Here is a 26,238-nt window from a genome sequence, read left to right on the forward strand (position 1 = left end):
GGGATTAATCTCATCATTGTCTCATTTGTTGCTCTTTTTTTCTTTCCCTCCAGAAACACTGTGAGCGGCAGAAATCCAGCCTTCGTGTGCGGTTTAGACCCTCTCTCTTCCAGCACGTTGGACTCCATTCTTCTCTTGCTGGAAAGATTCAGAAACTCACAGTGAGTTCTCGTGTCCTGACCGTTGTTGACGTTGAGAGTGAGGGAAATCTGTTTCCTGTATAGAAACAGTGGTTTCCTTTCTGTCTGCGTTTGTAGGATAAGGACTTCCTGAAGCCGCTGCTCCATAAGATGCATGTTAATCCCCCAGCAGAGGTTTCCACTTCCATGAAGGTAACACTCCAGAGGTTTTGTAATATATGCTCTGTATTGTGGTCAGTTAAATCATATTGAAAATAATTTTTTAATAGTAAATGTGTCTTTTGCATCATGCAGGTTTATCAGGGCCACACTCTCGAGAAGACGTACCTTGGAGAAGATTTCTTCTGGGCTATCACACCTACTTCTGGAGACTACATCCTCTTTAAATTTGACAGACCAGTTAGCATAGAAAGGTAAGGAGCAGCAGCACCCTACATACGGTGTATCTTTACCTTACAGGCCAAACATTTTCACACACAGGCACACACAGAGAGCTTTTTTTACCTATTTTTCTTTTCTGTCCTTCAGTAAGTGTGGCTCGGCTTCAGTGAGGATGTAGGTGTGTGTGTGTGTGCATGTCTCTGGAGGTCAGGGTGAGCTAATGAGAGCGCTCTAAATTCAGCATTCTCAGGCTGCTGCTCTGCAGTGGTGAGGCAGATAGGAAGGAAGATGGAGAAATAGAAGCAGGTTAAAACCAGACTGAGTGGAGAGACAACCAAAACCCTTTGTTCATGTTGAAACGAGGTAAAATAAGGCTGCAGTTGTGAAAATAACATTACAAGTGCAATGCCCATACCTACATGTGCCACCGATCTTATCCATCAATCTCATCTACCTCTTCAAAGATCTGAAAATCACTAAACTAGAACTTCCTCTTCCTCTGGTTTTGTACAGTGTTTTTTTTTAATAAAAAAAAAATTGGAACATTGAGGGAGTATTTTATCTTCAAAACAAATAAAATTGATATCGGCCAAAATCTGAATTTTAAAAATTTGTGATTGGGCAGACAACTGCAGTCAGTTCACTCCTAAGTATAACAACTAAAGCCATCCAAATAGTGAAAGGAAATTGTTTCAAATGTAATAGGATAAAAAGTTTTTCTTTCTTTAAGGCTATGATCTTGGAACATTGCTGCAATTTTTCTCCAGTTTGTCTTGGATTTTTTTTTGAAAACTTCAGCTGCCTAAACCAAAGAGAACGTAGCATTTGGAACGTTGAGAAATGTTTTGAACAAGAAATCTAAAAACCACAAGCTTACATGCCTTACACAACTGTAGGCAGCTTGTTTTTACAATGTCTTGCAAAAATATTGGTACTCCATAACCTTTTTACATGCTGCCGCATTACTGCAACAACCTTGTTTGTATCTTAGTCCATCAAAATTTCAAGGCTTCCACTCAGTCACATTTGGATTTCGATTAAGGACTTTTTTATATTTTTATTTGGGATAGAAAAAAATAAAAAAAACAATGCATCATTTTACTGTCCTCTACTGCTTTGTGTTGGCTTACTTTTGCAAGGCACTGAATGCCTTAACCACGTGTATCCAATTTCATGACATACAAATATTGGTTGGACTGTCTCCCTGTTGAAGCGACTAGTGCTCATCCTTGGATGCAAATGTTAAAATAATGCATTATTTAATTGGCAGGTTCCTGTTTCGCAGCGGAAACCAGGAGCACCCAGGGGACAAGATTGAAAACACCACAGTGGAAATACTACCTTCATTGGTAGGGAAACACCTCCCGCCCCGCCCCACACACACACACACACCCACCTACACACACACACACACACACACACACACACACACAGTCCGTCACTGAGAGATGTGCAAAAGACCCTGATTACATTACATTGAGTGGTTGCTCTTTTATACGTAGCGTATTGATTTTTGACAGTACTGAGGGTGATGACAAAATCACTGCTTCTGTCACTTCGGTCGGAATATGTAATTTACACATTTATTGTAAAACATTTAACGTATGAGCATGCTAGGTGCTGTTTAAATGGTACGTCAGTGACATTTGAATTTGTCTTTACATTTTGTTTTCTGTCTTTCAATTTTAGGAAAGTGGACTGCAGACCAAAGAGAAGTACAAGCGAACTGAAGATCGCTTTTACAGGATTGGTAAGAGTTTTTAATGTGTTGATTCTATAGTTATTGGTTCCCCAAGCATTCCTTTTAAAGAGAAAGTGCCTGACTTAACAGGTTTGAGAGCTGTTCCACATATTTATCTTTTCTCATTCTTCGCTTCATTTGACTTAAAGACACAATTCCAGATAAAATCCTGGTAGATTTGAACAAACTCTACATGTTTACTGACATAATGGAAGAACAGAAAAGTTTTTCTTTTCCCTGTTATCATTCCCAACAGAAATGAGCCTCCTGGGCTATCATACTTGCTGCCAAGACGATCAAGAAGTCGTGGTTTCATAATGAAATGATTCACTAAACTCTGATCAACTTAAAATATCAATAGTTTTAGTTAAATTGCTTGTAAAGGTTCACTTTAGTTTACCAATATTTCTGCTTGTTAGTAATAATGAGGGAAGGCAAAAAGTTGCAAATTAGTTGATGGAAACATGTGAACATCATAATGATGATGTGACACCAGGAAGGTCTTAGTGTGCAACCAACTATGGAAAGTAACTAGTTACATTTACTCGTGTAGCTGCAATTAAGTACACTTTATGTGTACTTTGTACTTTTTGAAGACGTGAACTTTTGCTTTTACTTAGGTTTGTTTTGAGAAAAGTATTCTACTCTTATACATTTGAAATCTTGTATTAATGAGAAAAAATAAAATAAACCAAAGATTTTGAAAATATGTCTTTAAAAACACACTTAATACTGCACAAATATTTATGTTAATACGTTTTATTTTGGGTTACATTTTTATTTATAAAGGCTGTTTTTTAACTAAAAACAGTTTCAGACCAATATTTTTTATTTTATAAAGTCTACGAGTGGAACATTCTTCTGCTCATGAAACTAATTAACTTTTACATAAAGTAACATTTTAATGAGGTATTGTATATTTGTTTTTGAGTACACTTTAGACTGGTGACTTAAAATTGGTCAAAGTAACTGTACTTTTACATTAATACATTACTTTTATACTCTTTCCACCTTTGTGTACAACATGTGATATGCCTTCTAATTTTCCTCTGCATGTTCTCTTCACAATTTCCTTATTCATTTTTTGATCATTTGCAAGATAATTGTTCTCTCTGCTCTGATCAGTTTATAACTATGACTCACATTTTGTCGCTGTTTCTTGCATTTTAAGTATTGTTCTCAGCCAGTGAAGATGGCTAAGGTTTAAATGATTTTGTGTGTTCATGTGTGAACACTCAGGTAATTTTGAGAAAGGTGTGGCAGAGGGAGCGGTAGATCCAGCCTTCAACCCTGTTGTTGCCCTTCGGCTTTCCGTTCTGAAAGACTCCGCGGTGTGGGCCATCCTCAGTGAGGTAAGTCAGTTGTCCAGGTCACGACATGTTCAACTTTTTTCCAGATGTGGAGCCCCTCTTTGTTTGTGCCTACTCGGGCGAATAACTGAATGAAAATCTGGCGTGCTCTCTCATTGCAGATCCACATAAAGAGGGTATCTGGCTGATTGTTCTGCAGGAGACACATGAATCTCAGCCCCTGGAAGGCCAAAATCTCCCAGACTGCTAATGCGGGGTCTCTAGTACCTAGCAACCAGCAGAGAAGTGATTAGAGCTTAGAGTTGTCTAAGAAATGCCAGCTCTCTGTCCCCGTTCTTCCTGATTTGCTTTGTTTTTGCTTCTTATTTATCGGTTTCTCCCCTCTCTTTCTCCATGACTCCCACACTCTTGTGAATTCCATTTATTTTTGAGAATGGAAACGCTACGGTCTGCAATCAACGAAGGATGGGTGTGAAGACGTCTGCTCGCAGCAGCTCGGACTCTCAAAGTGACTGTGTTGCTGAGCAGCTTGGAGACCAGTCAGATAGTTGCTGGATGAAAGAGGCCGAATCTTTACAGGTGGAGAGAACCAGTCCACCTGGCCGGTGGTGGAGATGCTGCCAAATCCTTCAATTACTCAATGCTGCCACACCTGGGCGAGTGGGGGCATTGCACTGTCTCTAGTGCCTCAGCGAACCCAGCGATGATTAAGAATGTCTACGTCTCTAAAGGCCAGTTGTTCTCCGTTCCGAGCAGAAATGGTGGAGGTCTACCTTCCAACACGTGACTCTAGATTAATCAACACCAGCCCAAACAAAATCTTTTTTTCTTCACTACAATCAAACAAATACTGGTCCCGTTGTTACGCTGGTGAGCTTATTGTTCCATCTGAGTGATATTTGACTGTAGGGCAGCCTAATGATCCATAAAGAAAATCAGCACCTTGACGTCCAATCTTTCTCACCTTTTTGTCTGACATGCTGTTTGACCTTGAGGTCAGTTTATAGTCGACTAACTTGGACATTAGCCTGGCTAAATTTCCCAGAAAAGATATATTGTTATACTGATATTATTATTATTATTATTATTATTATTATTATTATTATTACTACAGCTATGACGATCTATGAAGTTGACTTAATTTATTGGAAATAAATCTTTAATTTGTACAAGAGGTAAAATATATTTTTATTCTAAGAGATGTTTACGGTAGTTACGAGTCTGTTTTTATGTAATTTTTTTCTTTTTAATCTGAATTGCTTCTGTGCATCCTTATATTCAGGCATACATTCACCTCGTTGCAAAGTCCTGAATCGCATTAATTTGAATTGCACAGAAACCTGTTTGCAGGGTTCCTACACATTAAGGAAACTTTTAATTCGCACTTCATGCTTTGTAACAAACGTGTTGACTTGTGTAAAATTAGTTTTCTAGAATCTTCTGTGCTCCACTTTCAAGAACGTAAAAATCGGACGTTTTGAAAACACAATTACAAAAACAATCAGTCGCAACCTTTTAAGATATTGAGATAATGATGTGCTATGAACCTTTATTTTAATAATTTATCAGGCTAGAATGGGAAAACCGAGAAGATGATCTTGAAGTCTTGGGTTTTGCTCTGTAACGACTTGCTTAAAGCTATGGAGTCTGTTATCTCGAGATAATGTAACTGTCATGACAAAATAAGCTTGAGGATTTTATCTCACTATAATAAAACAATGATGCAAGTAGTGCATGTGAAAACACCCAAACCATTTTAGTTATACCAACAAAACAAAACTTAATTTGAGATTTCAATTTCTGAAGATAAAGTGATAAAAATTATCAAAACAAAATGATCAGTATGAAGAGTTAAAAGCTGTAGTGCTTGTTATCCTGAGATGATGAAACTCATCTTGCCTGATATCTTGATATAATAAAATAAGCTGTAAAAGTATCATGATTTTAATACTGCAACTAGCTAAATGTACAGAGAATTTAGCTATCACAATAAAACCAAGTTGGTTGGTTAGGCTATTAGAAAACTGATGTAGAACAAGTGGAATATTGAAATATGTGAAGTGTAGGAACCCTGTTGTAGATATGGGTTTAAAATAGGACAAATGTGCCTTATAACACAGTTATTTTAAAAATTGCCCCAAAATCTTTATAATTCGTTCCCTCTTGGTTTCTTCCCTAGAAATACATTGTATGTTAATATTTAAAAATAACAGTATAAACTGATGTCAAAGATGATCTTACTGCTGTCCAAAATGAGTGAAAGACGTAGTTATATTAGCTCAATCTCTGACATAGCGATATTTGCACTGCTTTATTGTTTTTTGTTTTGTACTGTTTTTGTTTAAATCGCACTGTCCTCATTGTACCTCACTTTTCACCTCCACGCACCTTTTTAACAAATTCAACCATTTATTTTGTCAATTTTTATTGGACAGGACATGACTACTGATCATTAGAGTACACTTCTGATTGTACATACTACATCTAAAATATATATTCTATCACTTTTTTTCCCGTTTGAAGTAGTTTCTTTCTACATTTTCATGTTTGTGGCCAATTAACTCAGTGGAAACTATTTGTAAGTAAAACTTGACTGATCTTTTGTATTAGTGATTGTTGTTTTCATTGCAAAGGGGTTAGTGAAGTGCCTTTAGGTGGGATTGTTTTCTAATGACTCTAATTTCTGGCTTATGCTTGTTTGCATTCATGACATGTACGGTAATTTACAAACATTTTGTTTAGATCTAAATGGGTTTTAACCCAATCGAAGTATGTGCTCCGTCCAGTTTCTCTGGTTCATCTTTTAATTTGGAAAGCTGAGCACAGTTATGTTTGAAAATGACATTTTCCTCCTTCCACGATGTTTCCTCTGCTTTCATAAACAAAAAAAATGAGCACATGTAAGGGAAGAATTGTCGTGTGATCTTCGGGATTTCCCCCGCTCCTTTTTAAGGAAGAGGGACAGGAAATGAAAACAAAACAAAACAAAAAAAACCACACACACAAAGGACATTCACCCAATCACCTCCAATGCTCATCAGTTTATGTGCCTTCATCGTGTTCATGTGTTTGCCTGATTTTGGTGATATTTTTTGGCATCGATTTTCCATGAACGTAAATTTTAAATAAACAACTGTTCTGGTTAGAAGTAATGATCATATTTTGTGTTGTGATTTTGTTCTTCTCTCATCACTCATCCCAACCGCATTGCCAGGTTTTATTTAAAATGTTAACATCAACACACACGGCCAGAAATTCACCTGAACGTCACATGATTTGAATACATGGCAATAAAAACTACAAACGTTCCCAGCATGCACCTGTACTTCCGTCTTCCCATCATGCCTTTCATAATCATGGCGGCTGACAGTATCTCATAACATTTACGTGTCGCCGCTGTTTACGCGTGAATTATTGCAGCTCTTGGTTTGTAAGCGTGTTTTCTTGTTGTTTGCGTGACTTCTGAAAATGCCTAAATATTACGAAGATAAAGAGGAGGACACCAGAGCCTGCGCTGGCATCAGAGAGGACTTCAAGGCTTGTCTCCTTCAGCATGACTGCGTAGTGAAGGTAAGGCGGTGCACACTTCAGGTACAAATGGAAATTAAAACTATTTACACCGGAGAGGCCATTAAATAAGACCACACAGCTGAATCCAAACACGCTCGTTACGGACTCTTTAATTTATGCAACATTTTAATGAGAATAGTGGCTCTATTTAGCAGTGATGTAGTTAAATATGTCATATTTTTAAACCAAATGTCTAGGTAAAAATATTTCAGGTTTACTAACTCAACTTTGCATGCGGCTGTGCAACAAATTCTAAATTGTAGCGAAAATGTTTGTAGCCCCCTAAACAGAAACGATTATTTTACAGGATAATTGTTCTAATATTCTGATTAAATAGTCGCTTTCCAGCGACGGTACAGCTACACGGCCAATGCTGAACGCTGAGTTGATGTTTACTTTTCCAAGCAAAGTAATTGAAAATGTGAATTTCGTATTAAAAGACAAAATATCCCATTTAAAAACGAGGTTGAAAAGAATTTTTAATTTTTTTTAATCCAATACAGTTTTATTTATAACGCACTTTAAAGCGTTATAAATAAAAACAGTTTTAAAGGCCCGAACATAATAATGATAAAACAAAACAAAACAAAAAAAAAACCCAATCAAAATGTAATAATTAAAAATATAACATTGGACACAAGAGTTAGAAAAAAAAATAGAAATCAAAAGCAGAAAAAAGATCTAGCAATAAGTGACATAATGGAAACATAAGCTCACTTCTAAAAATAAAAGACCTGATCTTTGCAGATTACGATTTAACTAAACTCCAAGGGTTGTTCAGTGCTGTGGAGAATTTCTTTTGTATCCATCCCCTGACTTATACTTCTCAATATAGTTTCCTCTGATATGCTGGGAGTGTTGTTTTGTCTTTATGTTGTAATGGCAGGCAGGAATACTGATTAATCAGTGGCTGGACCGTCCAGATACAAGTGTTTCTAAACTAGAATCACTTGTTCTCAGGCGACCTCCATTCTCTTCATTTTATAGCTAATAGCTACCAATTGGCTGGACCTCTGTTGAATTAGGTCAGCCACTTTACAAAGGGTCAATGTTTATGCAGTCACTTATTTTATGTTGCGTAGTTTTACTTAATTGTCCTAATTTTGTAGAAATAAGTCTTCACTTTGATATAAAAGGCTTTTTTTTGTATTTTCTTTTTGTCACAAAAGCCTAATTATATTGATCAAGATTGATTTGTAAAAGCAATAAAAAGGGAAAGCATCAAAGGGAGTGGATACTTTTTATAGATGCTATTCATTCACTCTGGTCTTAAAAAAGAAAAGTCAACTGGTACGTTGATGTAAAGTTTAGTAACTTACAACAAAAGTCGTTTTATTGTTCATTACTGATTTCTGATCAGAACATTTGTACCAGGAACCTTTCCAAACAAGAAAAAAATGTAACGCTTCAGGGTCACATATTGCAACATCTCCTATTTAAAACAATTAAAATAAGTTTCTTTGATGCCACAAGTTTAATGTATTTGATAGAGAAAATACGTAAATCGTAAATGCATTGAAGAAGAAATACTTGTCATAATTTCAAATCAAAGCCTAAAGCTTAATCAGTGGCCTTTCTAAAAGCTCTTGTGACTGTCTCAGTATACATCGGTGAGTTTTAAAGTGTCCCTGTGTCTCCCAGGAGGGAAAGCTGCCCAGTGAGTGCCTGAAGGAAGGCCACTGCAAAGCGCTGCAGACGTCATTCTTTGAGTGCAAGAGGTCCATGGTGAGTCAGTCAGCTGTAGTCACTCAGTTACTGTACGACGCTGTTTGGTACAAGGCTTTTAATGATAAACACTAAAGGCCTTTAATGTCTAACGAAAATAACCAACTTTAAACATCTTCTACCCGCAGCTGGACACAAGGTCGCGATTCAGAGGGAGGAAGGGATACTGAGGAACCAACTGATGTTTCGTTGTGACGAGACTGAACAGTTTGTATGCTTGTGTTGACTGATATCAATGCAGCAACGTGTGTGATGCTGCACCTTCAGCATTATGAACACCTCATCTGAAGCACAGGTGGGGAAGAGTAGCAACAAACTACAGGATGTGAAAGAACCCACAGCAGGATTAATGATCTTTAACGTGGGGAAAGACGAGAGCTCTCATTGGTTGTTCTCCTTCCGTGTTAGAACATTTTATTTTGTTATTTTGAATGAAAATCATCAACTTCAATAAATAATGACCAAAGTCAAAGTTTTGTCTGTTTAAAGTGGAGTCATTACATTGTTGAGGTAACTGGGTTTTACAATACAAAAACTAAGTGAACCACAAAACGTGGAGAACAGCACCGACCTTCAGTATGAAGTTAAGACTCTCATTTCAGAGCCGCCATCATCATCTTCCTGAACTTCTCCATGTCTACCTTTTTTATGATAAAAACTTTGTGCGTCTTGTCCAGTAAGCCCAGAGTGTCCACTACCATCATCCCTCTGGTGTGCGTGCCCACCAGCTCCACGCTAACTGGGAACTGGTCGCTCTCTATGACGAAGGAGTCGTCCACGGCGGCCGCCATGGCGTACGAGTCGCAGGAAATCAGGCCTGACCCCACGATGAACTCTTTCTCGAAGCGTTCGGTTTTCGACGCCTCGATGCTGTGGCTGAAGATCTTCGCCATGAAGCGAGCTTTGTGGCTGTTCTGCGCCAGCCAGGCGTCGCAAAAGTCCTGAAGAAACGAAAACGTTCAGCAGCTGCAGTGTTTACTGTGGATAAATGATGATAATGAGTCGCATTCATCCAGATATGACAAAATATGGAAATGAGAGGTTACCCAAGGCAACTTGTTGTAGCAGGTGAACTCCCAGCAGGCCAAGTAGGTTGGACACCGGTAATCATTCAGCACGATGTATGCAGCTTCTGGATCAGCAGTGAAGTTGAACTCGCCACACACCGAGGTGTTTCCTCGGGCTGCAGAACAGAACCACAAAACAAAAGTCGGTTTAGACCAGAGCGCTGCAACTTTTGCAAACCAAAGATTTATTTTTGTCTGCAGTCCAACAAGGTGAAACATGTTTAGAGCTGCAAATATTGCATAACATTTTGTAAAAAAATAACCCATAATATTGATAAATATCTACTATAGGAAATGTGGTTTATTAAGAACCACCATTTCATTTAATCTAAAAGAAGAAGGATGGATTTTCTCCAATAGGACTTTACAATTTGTGGAAAATGATGTAAAAAAAATCCCCTGTCCTTTTCAACTAAATGACTAGTGACAAGAAATATATCTTAAATACTATAAACAACAAAAGTTTCCACATTTTGGAAGTGATGTACAAACTTTTTGTTGCGAGGGACAAAATGGCAGTCAAAAGTACTCACAACCCACAAAATACTATTTTTAAAACTAAAATCACAAAATGTTGTGAATTTTTTTTAGTAGCTCAACAATGAATTAAACGTGCAGTGTTTTAATTAATAAAATAAAGCAGTCCGATTTTCTGTAGGAAGAAGATGTGTAAATAATTGCATATCCAAAACTTTAAAAGAATTTTGCCTTTGCCTTATTAAGAGAAAGTCATCCAGTTTGCAAATTCTTCTGGGCTTGATTATTAAAAAAATTTAAAAAATGTAGCCTATTGGCAATAAAACCAGAATTTGTGACACTCTTACTTTGAAAATGCTTGCTGTATTAAACCAAATGTAACCCCTAAAAGTATATTTGTCAGTAAACCTTTGAGTAAAAATAAAAGTCAGTGACTTTATACTAATATACTGTGACCTCCCTTTAGCTGCGACAAAAGTCGACTCCTTCAAACTAGCAACAATCAGTGTTTCACTCACACTCGGTGTTCCCTCCCATGATGTAGAGTCCTTTGAGTTTGGCCGGCAAAGACGGATCCATCCTCACAGCCAGAGCCAGGTTGGTGAGGGGCGCCGTGGCAACCAGTAACACCTGAGAGATGTAAAGTACGTGAACAAATAAGGACACCCTATGAAAACCTGTTTTTTTAATATATTTTGTTTGCTTTTTACATAAACACATGGATATTTTAAAACAATTCATGCAATACTGATACATGTAAGTATGGACGTTTTAAAAATATATGTAATAGTAAAAAATGCTATTTCTGGTGTGGAACAAATGCGGATACTTCTACGTCTGTTCCTGCTTAATATTGTGAAAGTAACATTTAGAAAACGCATAATGAGAAATTTCTGCAAGGTTTTCCCTGTTTAGACCTGATATGTTTAGTTTGACTTTAGCAGTATCTAAGTCTATTAAGGGATCTGCAGCGGACTCAAAACATTTGGAAGACACTAAAAGACGTGTACAAATGATGGACATTCAAAACAGCTGCCCAATAACTCAGCCCTGGAAATCTACACGAGTTCAAACCGGTGACGATGCTCAAGATGTTCCCAAATCTCTAAAATGTCATTAGGAGACCTAAAGACCAGAAAGACATATCTTACGTTTTCGCTTTCTTTTCCAAAATCAAAGAAAGAAGACACGATTAAACGCTGATATGTAAACATTTCCTTATAAAGAATTTAATATTTAATCATGTGCCCTCATTTCATCACATAATACGGAGTACACAGTTGCTCATACATGATGCCATCTTTGTGACTTTAGCTATGTATTTTACATAGCATTAGCATTCACATTTTAACTAAAGCGTTCCCTTTTAGCTTTATTTGAAGAGTGTTTTTTTTAGTACCAAGCAGGCAGAATTTTAATATTGCTTCTTCTAAAATTCATACTAATCACCAAATCCGTTTTATGTACTCTGTCTTTTCTGCAGCTTAAATCTTTAATTTCTGCTTCTTGAACCATTACCCATTAATAAGCATGCTCAGATCTGCTGAGTTTGTTACTGAAATCCTTCCTAAATTTTCTCAGGAAATAATCCTGCAGTAAGTCGTCACACAAGCCCAGCTAAAGTATACACACAAAAAACTTTTTCACTTTTTTTTTTTTTTTTACATAAAAACCACAGACTTCAGACTTCAGGTTGGATGGAGAACATCTATGACAATCAATCTTTAAGTCATGCCCCAGATTCTCAGCTGATTTTTTTGTCTAGTCTTTGACTGGGCCACTCTAACACATGAATATGCATTGACATGAGCCACTCCAATGCAGCTCTGGCGGTATGTTTAGGGTCGTTCACTCACCGTCATACCAACTGAAACCAGTTTCTCTGCTTCTGCTGAAATAAGCATCCATCCCCATGGCATGACTCTGCCACCACAATGTTTCACAGTGAGGATGGTGCGTTCAGGGGCACTGCACTGAGATGGTTTTCTGCCTCACATGGTGATTTGTGGCATACAAAGTTCAGTTTCAGTCTCATATAACCGGAGCACCTTCTGCAACGTTTGCATATAGTTAGGCTCTACCTAAGATAGTTAGGACTTCTAACTATCTTAGGTAGAGCCTAACTATCTTTAGTTGCTTCTCAGATTAATGCTTTCCCTGCCAGGACAGACTCAGGGAACACAATGAACAGTTCAAAGCTATCAATCTTGTTTTCACAGTCTCTGTTTCTTCATAATGCTGTTTGCTCCCTAAAGTTCTTTAGCACACACATTGACCATGATTTGTATACATGAGGAAACGATCAAACGTATCCTGTAGATCTGACAGTCCTCCGTCTCTCACCTCTCCTGGGTTTTTGTTAACAATCCTGACTATGGCCGACACGGCACTCTCCTTTTGAAGCTGGTCCAGACCTGGAGCGTTGGGGTCAGGAGCGTCGCCCAGCCCGTCCTTCCCATGAAAGGATCCCGCATTTAGTCTTTTCCCAAGGATAGGCTTGTCAGCGCCTTTAAAGACTGGAATCTGGCCCAAACAACATCAGTGAGAACTCGGTATGATGCAAAGAGAACAACTTCAAAACGTTCCAATATGTAACAGCACTAAATAGAGATAATGAGTGTAACTACTCTGACCCACCTCCAGCTTATTGCAGGCTTGGAGAACCCGCAGAACGTTCTTGCACACGTTCTTCACCGCGGTGTTCCCGTGCACGCAGGTGATGCCCAGGATCTCCACATTGGGGGCGGCCAGCGCCAGCATGATGGCCTGAGCGTCATCCACGCCACAGTCCACGTCCACCAGCAGCTTCTTCATCATCCTGAACCCTGCAAGAGCACACATTCATGTCTGACTCAGAAACAATCACCTTAAATGTTTCATTTTCAATACAGTCTGAATGTAAACTGGACTTCTGAAACATCTAATTAGATCCTCACAAATGATCTGAAACATTGGCACGTACCTGGAACTTGATGTAGGAAGAATGAAGCGGTTGAAGTTTCTGACTAAATGTAGCCAGGGACAGTCGGCTGAAAACAACCTTTGAGCGGAAAACCAGCTGAATCATGAGCAGGTTGTACATGACGAAAGTTACAAAACGGGAGGCCAGATGTTAATTAATCATTTACTCAACAGTAGCAGACTGTTTGTTACGTGGACTGTAAATAAACACAATGTGCTTTAGAGGTAAATCTGGAGAACTCAGATGACAGCCTTCAAAATCGCTGGTACAGATTCAGTGTTTTTAAATATAGTCTATACATCAGCACACTTTAAAAGAAAAGATAAACCCTGATTCCTAGAAAGAAGCTGAAATAAGGGGCAAAGGTCACTTTGCGTGATCTCTGTTTAGTACCTGCACACGCCCAGAAATGTCCCAAGTCTGAGATCTCCTACCTTCAAGTTAAGGGTCAGTTCTGTATCGTCTCCGCCGTAGACTGCAGCTCCAGCTGGGATGTTTCTGAATATCACTCACAACGTCACTGCGACTGCCACACCACAAAACACTGAAATATTTTGCTTCTTCCTCTCAGAATAATTTAGGTTCCTTTTGGGAAATTCTCAGCAGGCTGCCATGCGCTTTTTGTTAAGTACAGATAATTTACAGAAGAAGCTTTCTAAATAGAAATCATAAGATGCGTTATAATAAAAAAGAATTTTTGAAAATACTCCCATTTCTTCTTTTCTTGTATTTGTGCTGACGTAGAATTCACTCAGTGCTGCTAAAACCTATTTCTCCCCCCATATTTCTTCTGTTTCTGCTTTTTTTTTGTGCAACATTACTATGTTTCAGATCCTGTACAAATGTCACCATAAAACAAACATAGTCTGAGCTCATTAAAAAAAAAATCATTCATTGAGGGAAAAAAAAATCAGCTGCCAACACCGACCTGACCTTATGTGAATTAATCCGTTAACCTAGTTACATGTTGAGCTGCTGAGCAGCAGCAACTGCCAGAGGAGACATTTTAGCCCACTCTTCTATGCAGTAATGTTTACTTTTAGCCATATTAGAGTTTCTTTTAGCATGTGCAGCCTGTTTAAAAATCTAAATTGGATTGTTACATTTTTTTCTCCATTTGTGGCCTTAGAAATGACTCTATCAACTTTTCCAGACTGATGGTTGTCGATGACTTAATTCTCATCTGATTTTGAATTTCTTTAGATTGGGCAGGTTTTAATCAAGCGATTCTACAGATCAGCCAGTGTGTGATTCAACTCGGCTTTCCAAAAATGTGGATAACTCATTTAATAATGGCAGTAATTACTTTCCATATAAAGCTTAGGTTGGTTTGGATAGCTCGTTTCCCTGTCCTCATTTGAAAACAGATTTTTGTATTTACTTTTCTTTGTTCAATATAAACATTTGTTTTGTGAACAGAAAGATTTTAATATGTCAGTATAAATATGTAGAGGTGACAAATACCTTTTCACATACTCTAGATATCACAATGTCGGTGGAAATGACTCAAGAATCAACTAAAAAGTTGAAAGGCTGAGATTTACTGACAACAAATTAAAAGAAAACTGGCTGATGAATTTAAATAAAAATCAAGTACTTAAAAACTATTAATGTTAAAGACAGACAATAAAACAAAGAATAATTGTGCCAAAAAAGAAAGAAAACAAAACTATCTTAGCCTTTCTAAATGAGATTTTTTTTTTTTTGCCATAACACAGAAAACTACCCTAATATGGATTAGATATATTTAAAATCTCTCATCTGAAGGGAAACCATTAAATCACATTTCACTCTGACAAAAGAGGGGTTCTTGTTGTTCTTCCCATTTAAAACAAAAGTCTCTGCATACTTTTTATTAAAAGTTTCACATACAACATGGGAGACATTTCGGATAGTTTATCGACGGGGATAAAAGAGCTGGACCGGAGATTACAGAAAACGTTTGAAACGACAAAAACATACATTTTAATTTGATTCCACATTTGTAGAGTAGACTGGTTCGCTAAAGTACAGAGGTTGCTCTCATGTCAAATGTAGCTTGCCATCTAGACTGGTTTAGTGTTGGATGTGCGGCCATGATGTTTTTGGCCGTACTCTACACAAGGGGGATTCACTCTGCCTTGAAACGGCTGCTGGGCGTAAATCAGGATTTATGTTTAAATCAGATCAGAGGCACAAAGAAGCTTGTTTAAATGATCATTTTTTGATTTCTGTTAATTTACAACATTTAACCTTAAATGTTTCAGCATTTATTACACACAAGAAAAATCTAATGCCACCTTTGATTTATTATTTTCTTTTTAAAGTGGAGTTTCTTGTCCAACATTGGAAAAGAAGTGCAAAGCCTTTAAAAAAAAAAAAAAAAAAAAAATACGAGCGATGAACTTTGAACCTCTTAGAACTTATGGAAAAGCTTGGTCTCTCTAGAAAGTTAACACTTCATGTTTAACCACAACGGTCAAACCTTTGACAGTTTCTACAGTTGGAGCACAGAAATCATATTTCACCCTCCATACAAAAACATTTTTATTATTGTTTTTATGTAGATAATCTATTGATTATAGATTTGTGTTTATTTTCAATAAACACAAATCTATAGAACGCACATTAAAAAGTTACAGGTCCTCTACGAAAGCTTCAGGCTGAAGATCCTTTCAAATCTACATCCAGGGCCGGCCCATAACGTCTGCATGCCATCTCGCTGTCCTAGTAAAAGCCTGAAGCAGCACAAGAGGGTGGTAAACGACACCCGATGTTATTCATGATTGAATGATGAAGTCCTTCCTTTTGCTTCCAATTTGCCAGCAGAGGTAGTGAGAGTCAAGTTGGAAAGTAAGTGTGCAGCGCTCCATAGCTAGAAAAGGTGCTGCTCTGCTGTCTCCCAGTTTTGTGTAAATGTCAGAAAATGAACCTTTAACGCACAGAAAATGTCTTGAGGACAGTTTTCTTGAAGCAAAGTCAGAGGTGACGGAGAAGCACCAAACTGACCTGAATGGACTAACATCAAGCAGCAGTTATTACTCTGTTAAAATTTTTTTTTTTTGCAAAAGACAAAAACCCCCACAGCAGCAAACCGTTTCTAAAAACATTAGTTGCTGCTGGTGGACTGCCTTCAGGTTGTAATATGACGAGTTCAAGGCTTTTATAAGTATTTCTGGATGAAGCAGGGAATTAAAAGATTCCTGTGATCAGCTGTGATGAGGAAGTTTTTCTGGTCTGTTGTGGTCATAACAGAATCCGTTTACGTTCAGACCTTCACCTACTGTCGAGGGATACGAATCAGAAACAAATTAAAAATATCAAGCAGGTGAGCGAAGTCAGAGTTTACCTTCTTGACCTCTTACCTTTTTGGAGGTAAAAGGTAAATCTCAGGTAAGTGTAAACACATATAGATGGATACAGTTATAGTTTCTCTGTAGTTTTATTCCATCTGTTTTTAAGATAATTTCTCCTTCTGTGCTGCGTTTTGTAAGATACCTCCTTTATAGTTTGATGATCAGCTGACCACACACGGGCTGATGTTACACTTTTTGGTCACCAGGACTGAGATCTGATCCTTCATGATGGAAATCAATACCAGGTGTGAATGGTCAGGCTTTTACCTGGATGACTGTGTCGTCTGACCTACCTAAGAAACAAAGTTCCCTCCATTCGCAGATGTCATTGCAAAGCTGCCATCATCATCTTTTTAAACTTCTTCATGTCCACCTTCTTCATAATACACGCTTTGTGCGTCTTCTTTAGCAGCCCTACAGTATCCACTATCATCATTCCTCTGGTGTGAGTTCCTGTCAGTTCAACACTGACTGGATAACAATCGCTTTCTGTGACAAACGAGTCGTCCACCGCGGCCGCCATGGCGTACGAGTCACAGGAAACGAAGCCCGTGAAACCCAGGCATCCGCTGTCTTTCTTGGCCTTCTCCATACTGTGGTGGAAGATCTTCGCCATGAAGCGAGCTTTGTCGCTGTCCTGACCCAACCAGGCGTCGCAGAAGTCCTGGAGAAAAGAAAACAGGCACAAACTGAAAAACGTACAGATTATAAATAGAAAAATGTGGCACCGAAATCATCATTTAGGTATTTTCTTTTTGTTTTTCAGGCTCAGAGGAACAGAAAAATGACATCCATAAGTGGATAGTTCTTTAAATCAACCTTGGATGAACACAGTTAGAGGACATGTTATTAGAATGTGTCTGTGTCATTGATTCAAAAAGCAGTGTGAGGAAACACACCGCTCCAACATCAAGTACACACAAGACATTGTGAATAAAATGCACCGTTTAACAAATCCTCAGGTTATCTGAACAGCAGTAAAAACTAAAACAAGACGCCACCATTCCAGATAAATAGCACTTATTTAGGACTGCAAATGTTATATGGTCTTTTATAATGTTTAATAAATATAGAAAATGTGTTCTTGCATTTAAAAGAACCATAATTTTATCTCCATTTTTAGATTTAAAAACCAAGAAAGATGCAAAAGATGTTGCAATAAAGTGGCAGGGATACAATTTCTTCTACAGGATGTTGATATTTGTAGAAAATGTAATTAAAGAATAATTTATTTCCTCTAAAATGTATATATTTCTACTTAATGTCTGTACACTGTGAGCGCTTAAAATCAAAGTCAAAATTCTTTGGGCACAGAATCCAATCCAATAGTTTCCAATGGAATGAGAAAAATGTGTTTTGGGGTCGCACGCTCTTGTGAATATTTTGTGGAATTATTGCATTTTTAAAAAAAATATAAAAGAAAATTTGCCAAAACCTGCATTTGTTGTTATATCTTTAATTAAATACATTAGTTGGTTCTTTATTACTTTAATAAGAGCCATTGTGGAAGGTCCAAAAAGCCACTTGTGGCTCCGGAGCTACACAACGACACAATATTCTAAGTAATTCAGTTGTGCTGGATGCTTTAGTTCGTCTAACAATAAATTAGATTTAGGAGTTATAACGAGCCTTACCCATGGCAGCTGGCTGTAGCAGGTGAACTCCCAGCACGCCAAGTAAGTTTCACACTGGTAATCATTCAGCACGATGTATGCTGCCTCTGGATCAGATGCAAAATTAAACTCGCCACACACTGTGGTGTTCCCTCGTGCTGAACGAGAGAAGAACCAGGAAAAATAAAGATTAACGTTCTGTAAAACCAAGGTCAAACCCAAATGAGGACATTATGCATGTGAGACGAAGGGCAGAGCTTTAACAGAGCAAGAAGGAAAGATTTAAGTCACTCCAGTGAGTCGCATTAAATAAATCTTAATTTTATGTAATTAATCTGTAAAACTACTTCAACAGCAGAGAATATATCTGTTACAATAACAGAAAAATTTGACTAAAGGAGGAAATATGTTATTACACAATACCAGACATTCCCACAGGCTATTAGGAGAAGTTTAGGATTTTTTCCTTTTTCTTAAAAATGAAAACTAGCCATTTTTTAGAGTAAAACTCTTTTCTGCACAAAGTCTGAATCAGAATAAAAACTACACAGTCAGCTGAGGTGGACTCACTTATAATACGTAACGATCACCATAATTTATGCATAGCCAAGTGAAGAATACATGGTCTGATTAAGTTCATGTGCATTTTCCCAGCAAAAACCAATACAGCAACCAGTGTAGTTTTCAGGGTTAGTTTCTCTCCTCGATGTGTTTCCACTGCAGAAACCACAGACACCAGAACAAAGTGCTCAGAAATCTGTGCTTTGAGGGAGACAGAACTTTCTGGATAAACCCGAACTGGACACTTCCTGTTAGGAGGAGACTTAACATTACCCACTGGCTGAGGGTAACCAGAATTAAGTCTCGGTCAGTTTATTCTTTATTTTTGTTTGCAATCACATCAAAGTTCAGCCACTTGTGCTAAATATCACTGTGTTAAATATTGTTGTTTACATTCAAGCCCATGGTTAAAATCTGCCAGTGTTTTTGTAAATAAATTGCTCAAAAGGAAGTGTGGGCTTCTGCTTTCAGCTCCTCTAGTGATTTGTAACTGGTAAATTTATAACATATTGCAGAGATTTATGTTCTCAGATACAGATCACAAACTTTCTCTGAGTCAAAGTTAGTCTTAATTCAGTTTAAGAGACTTGCCAGCATTAAACTGTCACAATTTATGCTTTCTAACAGCTGACTGTGATCCTAATCGGACCTCAGCCTTTCCTCATCTCAGATCTCTTCATTCTGCCGACACATTTGTCTGCAGGTGACTTTATAACCCTAATCGCTTTGTCTGATTTTACAGCTTTTAATCACAATTTCTCTGTCTGTGGATAATAGTTTTCTTTGGGGGTCACAAAACTTAACACATGCCTTTGTATCCCTTAAAGAATTTGATTTTATTTTTTTAGATTATGGCAGTATATGCTGCTTTTTAAGATCTTTTAATGTAATTTATGTTATCAGTCAAGTTCTATTTAAGTGAATTCTTGACTAAACAAGTCTAGCAGGAATCAGTCCTTTGTGTGACACGGTTAGCTGAATTTTACACAGCTTTTGAAAATACGCTGGCAATCACATTTAACTCGATAATAAATTAAATTATCAGCTTAAACTGCATTTTCTCTTTGTCCAATATAATTTTTGTTACATAATCTGAAACATTTAAGCGTGATAAAAAAATAAAAGCAAAAACAGAAGAAATCTGTAGCACTTTTTTATGGCACCGTCTCCGTTTTTATCAAATACATTTATGTTATTCATTGAACTTTGTGTATGAACATTTTATCCTATAGCCGTCAGTGTTTCACTCACACTCAGTGTTCCCTCCCATGATGTAGAGTCCTTTGAGTTTGCCCGGCAGCGTTGGATCCATCCTCACAGCCAGAGCCAGGTTGGTGAGGGGCGCCGTGGCAACCAAGGACACCTGGGCAGCGTACACAGACTCAGGATATGCAGAACGAACAGTAACACAAGTTTTACGCAGCTCTTCTCACCTCTCCAGGGTTCTCATTAACAATCCGGACTATGGCCGACACGGCATTCTCCTCCTGAATCAGGTCCAGACCAGGAGCGCCGGCGTCGGGGGCGTCTCCGAGGCCATCCTGACCGTGGAAGCTTTCATCGCCGACTCTGATGCCAAGGATGGACTTAGCAGCACCTTTAAACACCGGAATCTAGCCAATGAAAACAAGAGCACTGGTGAGAAATGTACTGGTCCAAATTTACCACATAACATCTTATCCTGGTGTTACGCAGTGCCAACATCATCATCATCATCATGTCTAAACTAAACCTTATGGTTTATGGACTTTTTGGATTGTGAGTGAATGAATAAACTGAAACTGAATTTTCTTTCTGGATCCTTTGTGAAAACATCAGAAAATCAGAATGTGTGACTAAGTGAAAACACAACAGCTTCTTTTCCAGAAAAGATGCTGCTAGCTTTTTTCCCCTCTGACATTTTGTCATGTTACAACAAAAACTCTGATGCATTTTGCTGTTTTTTATGCAGCAAAATTTCTCAAACGTTTGACAAACAGCATTTGTGAACAGCAATTTTGAAATTAGCCTCAGATTCAAAATTTCATTAATTTTTTAGCAGCTTCTTCTTCAACATGATGTGTGACTGCAAATGTATTTTATGGCTTTATTCTTCCATTAACGGGAGATTTATGAAGTCGTCGACTTTCTCCCTCACCTGCTGTGCTCCTTAGTCTTTATTATGATGATGTTCAACTATGTTTACTAATCAGTCCCTCTAGAATTTCATGATTGTTTTTGTGATTTTCAAAATCATAGATTTTTATGGTGCTACTTTAGAAATATTAAAGCCCTTCCAAAATCTAGATATAGAAGAAAAAAGATGGAAAAAGAATCAGACAGATTGAATACATGTACATTTTTATTCTTTAAAGAATTTGAATGGCTCAATTTTTGATACTTGATGTCCTACGTGACATCAAGTAACGCTGAGTCATCAGAAAGTAAGAAATACTGCCACCTGCAGGTGAGAGTTAGCCATCACTTAAACACAACGTTTTGACCATTTTGGCAGGAAAATTTGCAATAAACTAAAAATTATGTATCAGAGTGAAAAAAATGTATTTTGCGTCAATTTCCACAATCTTGGAATCATGAAAAGCTGGAGGGACTGGTCAATAAACATCCAAGACCTTCTGAGAACAGCTGACTTAGACTTAATTTACAGATAGCTGACTTCTAAAGATAGCTAGTTGTGGTATGTTTCATTTAGGGGTATCAGAATGAAGGAGGCCGTCTATGTGTTACTTTGTGTTGGTCTACCCCACAAAATCTCAATAAAATACATTCAAACTTGTGGTTGTAACGAGAACAAAATTCATCATCCTCAAACTTCAATGACCGCAACACAATTTAGTCCATAAATAAATCTGTTTGGTCTTCAATACACTTTTTCTTTTAAACTTTAATTGTTAAGGAAGAAAGTGGTGTGAAACTGAGACGTACAGAATGGATGCAACTCCTGTCTGTGCTGTAAACTTAGAGGAACTTGTTGTCCACTTTTTCTCTAAATCATGTGACTTGAGGAACTCATTGTTAGGCAGAAAAATTAAAACAGGCTGACTTTTCACATGACTCCAATGACTGCTAATTATTGTCATTCAACACAATTACTGCTCACATTTTAAGGAAATTCCAGAAATGTGGTACTTTAGATGCTGACTGCAAGATACTTGTTGTCTTGGGTAAAAAGCTGGTTTATTCAGCACTGGTGTGCTGGATGAAAGGTCGGTATTTAACAAAACAATCCCCTGCCCAAACCTCCATACAGTAGAACAACTTTTAAAATGTATTATTCCAATGTGTCAAAGATTAACTATGCTTTTTAATAACAGAAAAAAATGAAAAGATTACAGAGAATATGTAAATATCTCAAATAAATACTAACTTTACTTAAATGACTATAATGATTTCTCTCTCGGGACTCTGTGGTTTTGGTTCTGCACCCACCTCCGGCTTTTTGCAGGCTTGGAGAACCCGCAGAACGTTCTTGCACACATTCTCCACCGCGGTGTTCCCGTGCACGCAGGTGATGCCCAGGATCTCCACATTGGGGGCGGCCAGCGCCAGCATGATGGCCTGAGCGTCATCCACGCCACAGTCCACGTCCACCAGCAGCTTCTTCTTCATCCTGGACCCTGCAACCCACAGACAAAAGACATCCTGTTTAATCCGAAAAGTAACTGAGTAAGTTGAACTTCTGCCTTCTAACCAGAAAGAGGAAACTATCAGTCCCTTGCAGTCAAATCTTTCCAGTTCTGATTTCAGTCTGAAGTGAGTTTTTCTTTTAGGGGTGGAGCATAAAAGCGATGAATACGTCTTTTACCTTCCTCCTTGCTGTTTTGAGGAGCTTGCAGTTGCTTCTCCTGGCTGTTCTGCTCTGCATCCTTTTGAGGCCTCCTTTTCCTCTTTCTACACCTGGATGACATTTTTCCTGTGTGAGGAAAAAGAAAAACAAAAGAAAACAAAATGTGGGATTGTAAATTGAGTCAGTTTGCTCAGTGAAGCCTGAGCAAACTTACCCATTGCTGAGTGGGGACGCTGCAGCAAGCCGACAGCACAGGATGGAAAGAGAAACTGGAATAAGAGAAAGATGAGTAAAGAGGAAATAGTTCAATTCATGTGGAAGACTATCAAATTGGTGGGAAAAAGATAATTTATTTCAGGCTGTGTATTTAGTAACAAATAAAGACAGCCTCTGTGTAGATCTTTGTATCGTAGCTTTTTTGCAAATTGATTTGACATGCTGACATTTTTCAACGGTATGAAATCTGTGACAATGCTCTTACAGCGTCTAGTACAAGTATTCATGTTCCTGGTGTGTTTAAGGTCATGTCTGGTGTTTTTCTCAACATAATTCCGGTGTATTACTTGTGGAAAAATGTACACCAGAATATTGACTTTATTAAAAAAAAAACAAAACCTTTCTCCTTAGTCGTTAGAGTCGTGGCGCATGTCTGGTTTAGACTAAAATTTATATCTTCTGAAAACAAGATAATTTTACAAGATTTTGGTATGGATTTTTATTTAGAGTATCTGACTAACGGGAGTGCCACACTTTAGAGATGTTACTTCTACAAATATGTTCTAACTGTGTTAATCTATCCAATAAAAGTGAAATAAAATACAGTTAGGTTTGTGGGTTTAACATGACAAAAAGAAAGTTCAAGTTGTTTGAAAACCTTTGCGAGTAGCTATAATTAGCAAAGATCAATTGATATTAAAATTAAAATAAAATAACTTATAGTGAACACATTCTGCTAGTAACAACAATGGTGCACAAGTGGAACAACTTCACTTCAATGGAAGAACTTCAACCTATTTCCTTTGTCCTTTTTTATAGCATAGCTTGTTATGATCCAGAATCATGAGCTCTTTTCAATTTACATTAAAGGCTTAAAAGAATAAAAACAGTAAATATGAACGTGTAATTAGGTGCTGAGGGATCCAAGTGCTGGAGAACAAATGATCTTTTTAGGCAAGGAGTTTCTTTTTCAACATAAATTAATATGTTTTGTTATTTCCATCTGCTTACTTTAAATTCATACCGACATGTAAATGTCCCATTACAAGTCAGATAATGTCCACCAGCTTTGATTTGAAGATAAACGCCTCATTTGTATTATTTAATTCCATACATAAAAAGCAGAAACTAAAACTCTGAAGAAATATTTATATTTTTATGGCTCGTTAGATACGGAGCCCCTTAGGGGACATGGGGAATTTTTTTTCTTTTGTGTTAAAACTTTTGCGTTCCCTCGCAATACTGTACTGGTCAGTTATGCAGCATAATTTAATACTGCCAGCCTTTCTTACGGTGGGCGCCGTACTTTCTGCTTTAATATAAGGTTATATGAGGTTTTTCCATGAATGTTAGTATCTTTTTGTGAAATATCTGAAGTTTTATATCTTTCTTTAGGATAGAAATTGGCGCCACAAACCTACGATATAAACAGAAACTTTCCGTAAGTAGGAAAGAAATAAAAATACATCCTAATTTGGACTATTTCTGAGTTATTATCGCGGGTAATAAATCATCTGACAGTTTTGATTGTGTCTCTGTTGTGTTCTAGTCTGAATGGTTTAAAGAGCTGCTTTCAGTTCCATCTTAGCCTTAACAGACATAAACATGCAGTAATAAATCGATTTTCAATCAGTGTTTTGCACCAAACAGTTAACAATAATAAAAAACAAGTTTTCACTGAGGCTCTGTAAGAGCCATATGAATGAAATAAGTAATTATTGATATGACAGGAGCAGCGGCTTTGACACTTAGGTGTGTCGACGTGGGAGTGACGTCACCAGGTATGAATGGGAAGGATACTGGCTTTGTGTGTTTTAGGAAGCAGGTGAGCGGGGCGGTCAGTCCTTGCAAAGTTTGGAGCCTGATCATCAAAATGGAATAAATCGATAATTGTGACAGAATAAAGAAAAGGTTTGGAGTTGATTGATACACGGACAGGTTAGATTCCCCGAGTTAACCCAGTTCGGCCCTTTACCATCATTAGTTTGTTGTGTTTTTAATAATAAAAACTTGTTAATAATAAAAACTGTTTGGTGCAAAACACTGATTGAAAATCGATTTATTACTGCTTGTTTATGTCTGTTAAGGCTAAGATGGAGCGGCACTGAAAGCAGCTCTTTAAACCATTCAGACTAGAACACAACAGAGACACAATCAAAACTGTCAGATGATTTATTACCCGCGATAATAACTCAGAAATAGTCCAAATTAGGATATATTTTTATTTCTTTCCTACTTACGGAAGGTTTCTGTTTATATCGTAGGTTTGTGGCGCCAATTTCTATCCTAAAGAAAGATATAAAACTTCAGATATTTCACAAAAAGATACTAACATTCATGGAAATACCTCACATAAGCTTATATTAAAGCATAAAGTACGGCGCCCGCCGTAAGAAAGGCTGGCAGTATTCAATTATGCTGCATAACTGACCAGTACAGTATTGCGAGGGAACGCAAAAGAAAAAAAAATCCCCATGTCCCCTAAGGGGCTCCGTACCGTAGAATCCAGTTCTCCTTAATGAAATATAAACCCTCCAATAAAATTAAATAAAATAAATAAATTTTTTTTCTAATTTATTTTGGCGCGACAAGACGTCAAACTCGCGCGTGGTAAAGTAAATCAATGGCTGGAGACAAAAACCGACACTACACCGGTTCAGATTAGACTAGAGAATTACATGGGATTAACAAAAACTACGGAACCTCTATTTAAAAATCTCTATTAACTGAGAACCACTGATATGTTAAAAGCGCAAATTTGAGGGTTTTTAAGCACGTTACGTAGCTCAATCACCAGCAGACAAAGGAGTGAGGAAAGTGTTTCTACGATACTCTCTTTTTATCAGCTGAAGAACGCATAGCAATGTCTCACCTTTTCACACAGATCTTGATAATATGAGATGCTACTGGCCGAAAAAACCTATTAAATAACATTTATAAACCACAATAAAGTCAGTGGCATACTGACAGCTATCTTTGACTGTTTTTCTTTTTCCGGGTCAACCTTCTAGTTCTTCCTTTACTTTCCCGCCAGCCAGTAATTTATTAGTATTTGCATTACTGCCATCTTCTGGACATAATCAGTATTGCACATTTTGTTCATTTTCAGAGATATTTAATATTTGTAATTTCATTCTGTCAAAAAGCTAACAGTAATTAATATTACTCTTTCTGTAAATATCTCTTTTGGTGTCTTCATTTTGTATCAATCCAGAGTGCTGGTTCTGGATGTCGAAGATATTTGAGAGGGGCCATAACCAACGGAGACTTTTATTGTCTTAAAACAACACCAATCTTTAAGTTATCATATAAGGCAATACAATTTTATGACAGTTGTAACATTTCCCTTGAAG

At 37.5% G+C, this 26,238-nt stretch overlaps 4 protein-coding genes across 7 annotated transcripts in view; 2 read left to right on the forward strand and 2 right to left on the reverse strand.

Annotated features, from left to right (window-relative positions):
- mgat4a (alpha-1,3-mannosyl-glycoprotein 4-beta-N-acetylglucosaminyltransferase A) overlaps window positions 1-6,730 on the forward strand; it is a 42,056-nt gene extending 35,326 nt beyond the window's left edge. For both annotated transcript variants that reach the window (XM_028023875.1, XM_028023876.1), the window contains 7 exons: window positions 54-161; window positions 258-332; window positions 435-553; window positions 1,792-1,870; window positions 2,211-2,271; window positions 3,502-3,614; window positions 3,734-6,730. In XM_028023875.1, coding sequence (XP_027879676.1) covers window positions 54-161; window positions 258-332; window positions 435-553; window positions 1,792-1,870; window positions 2,211-2,271; window positions 3,502-3,614; window positions 3,734-3,760 — 582 coding nt within the window. In that variant the 3' untranslated portion in view covers window positions 3,761-6,730. The remainder of the gene's footprint in view (window positions 1-53; window positions 162-257; window positions 333-434; window positions 554-1,791; window positions 1,871-2,210; window positions 2,272-3,501; window positions 3,615-3,733) is intronic.
- A 191-nt stretch (window positions 6,731-6,921) lies between these two features.
- Window positions 6,922-9,339, forward strand: coa5 (cytochrome C oxidase assembly factor 5). Its single transcript, XM_028023924.1, has 3 exons — window positions 6,922-7,142; window positions 8,784-8,867; window positions 8,996-9,339. Exons 1-3 carry the CDS (start codon window positions 7,041-7,043, stop codon window positions 9,035-9,037), a joined length of 228 nt encoding a protein of 75 aa, XP_027879725.1. The 5' UTR covers window positions 6,922-7,040; the 3' UTR covers window positions 9,038-9,339.
- LOC114148539 (inosine-uridine preferring nucleoside hydrolase) lies at window positions 9,265-13,451 on the reverse strand. Of its 2 annotated transcripts, XM_028023901.1 has the most exons (6): window positions 13,374-13,451; window positions 13,049-13,236; window positions 12,755-12,934; window positions 10,930-11,041; window positions 9,914-10,050; window positions 9,265-9,808 (listed from the first exon to the last, which is right to left on the reverse strand). In XM_028023901.1, exons 2-6 carry the CDS (start codon window positions 13,226-13,228, stop codon window positions 9,461-9,463), a joined length of 957 nt encoding a protein of 318 aa, XP_027879702.1. In that variant the 5' UTR covers window positions 13,229-13,236; window positions 13,374-13,451; the 3' UTR covers window positions 9,265-9,460. The 2 variants fall into 2 exon arrangements, with proteins under 2 accessions (XP_027879702.1, XP_027879701.1); XM_028023900.1 differs by lacking the exon at window positions 13,374-13,451 and having other exon boundaries at window positions 13,049-13,267.
- A 1,747-nt stretch (window positions 13,452-15,198) lies between these two features.
- Window positions 15,199-25,906, reverse strand: LOC114148535 (pyrimidine-specific ribonucleoside hydrolase RihA-like). 2 transcript variants are annotated; one of them, XM_028023897.1, is made up of 8 exons: window positions 25,758-25,900; window positions 22,880-22,938; window positions 22,688-22,795; window positions 22,312-22,499; window positions 20,316-20,495; window positions 20,134-20,245; window positions 18,343-18,479; window positions 15,199-17,372 (listed from the first exon to the last, which is right to left on the reverse strand). In XM_028023897.1, exons 1-8 carry the CDS (start codon window positions 25,817-25,819, stop codon window positions 17,034-17,036), a joined length of 1,185 nt encoding a protein of 394 aa, XP_027879698.1. In that variant the 5' UTR covers window positions 25,820-25,900; the 3' UTR covers window positions 15,199-17,033. The 2 variants fall into 2 exon arrangements, with proteins under 2 accessions (XP_027879698.1, XP_027879697.1); XM_028023896.1 differs by lacking the exon at window positions 22,880-22,938 and having other exon boundaries at window positions 25,758-25,906.
- Window positions 25,907-26,238: the final 332 nt, after the last annotated feature.

This window comes from Xiphophorus couchianus, chromosome 7 (assembly GCF_001444195.1).
Source record: "Xiphophorus couchianus chromosome 7, X_couchianus-1.0, whole genome shotgun sequence".
Classification (NCBI taxonomy): domain Eukaryota; kingdom Metazoa; phylum Chordata; class Actinopteri; order Cyprinodontiformes; family Poeciliidae; genus Xiphophorus; species Xiphophorus couchianus.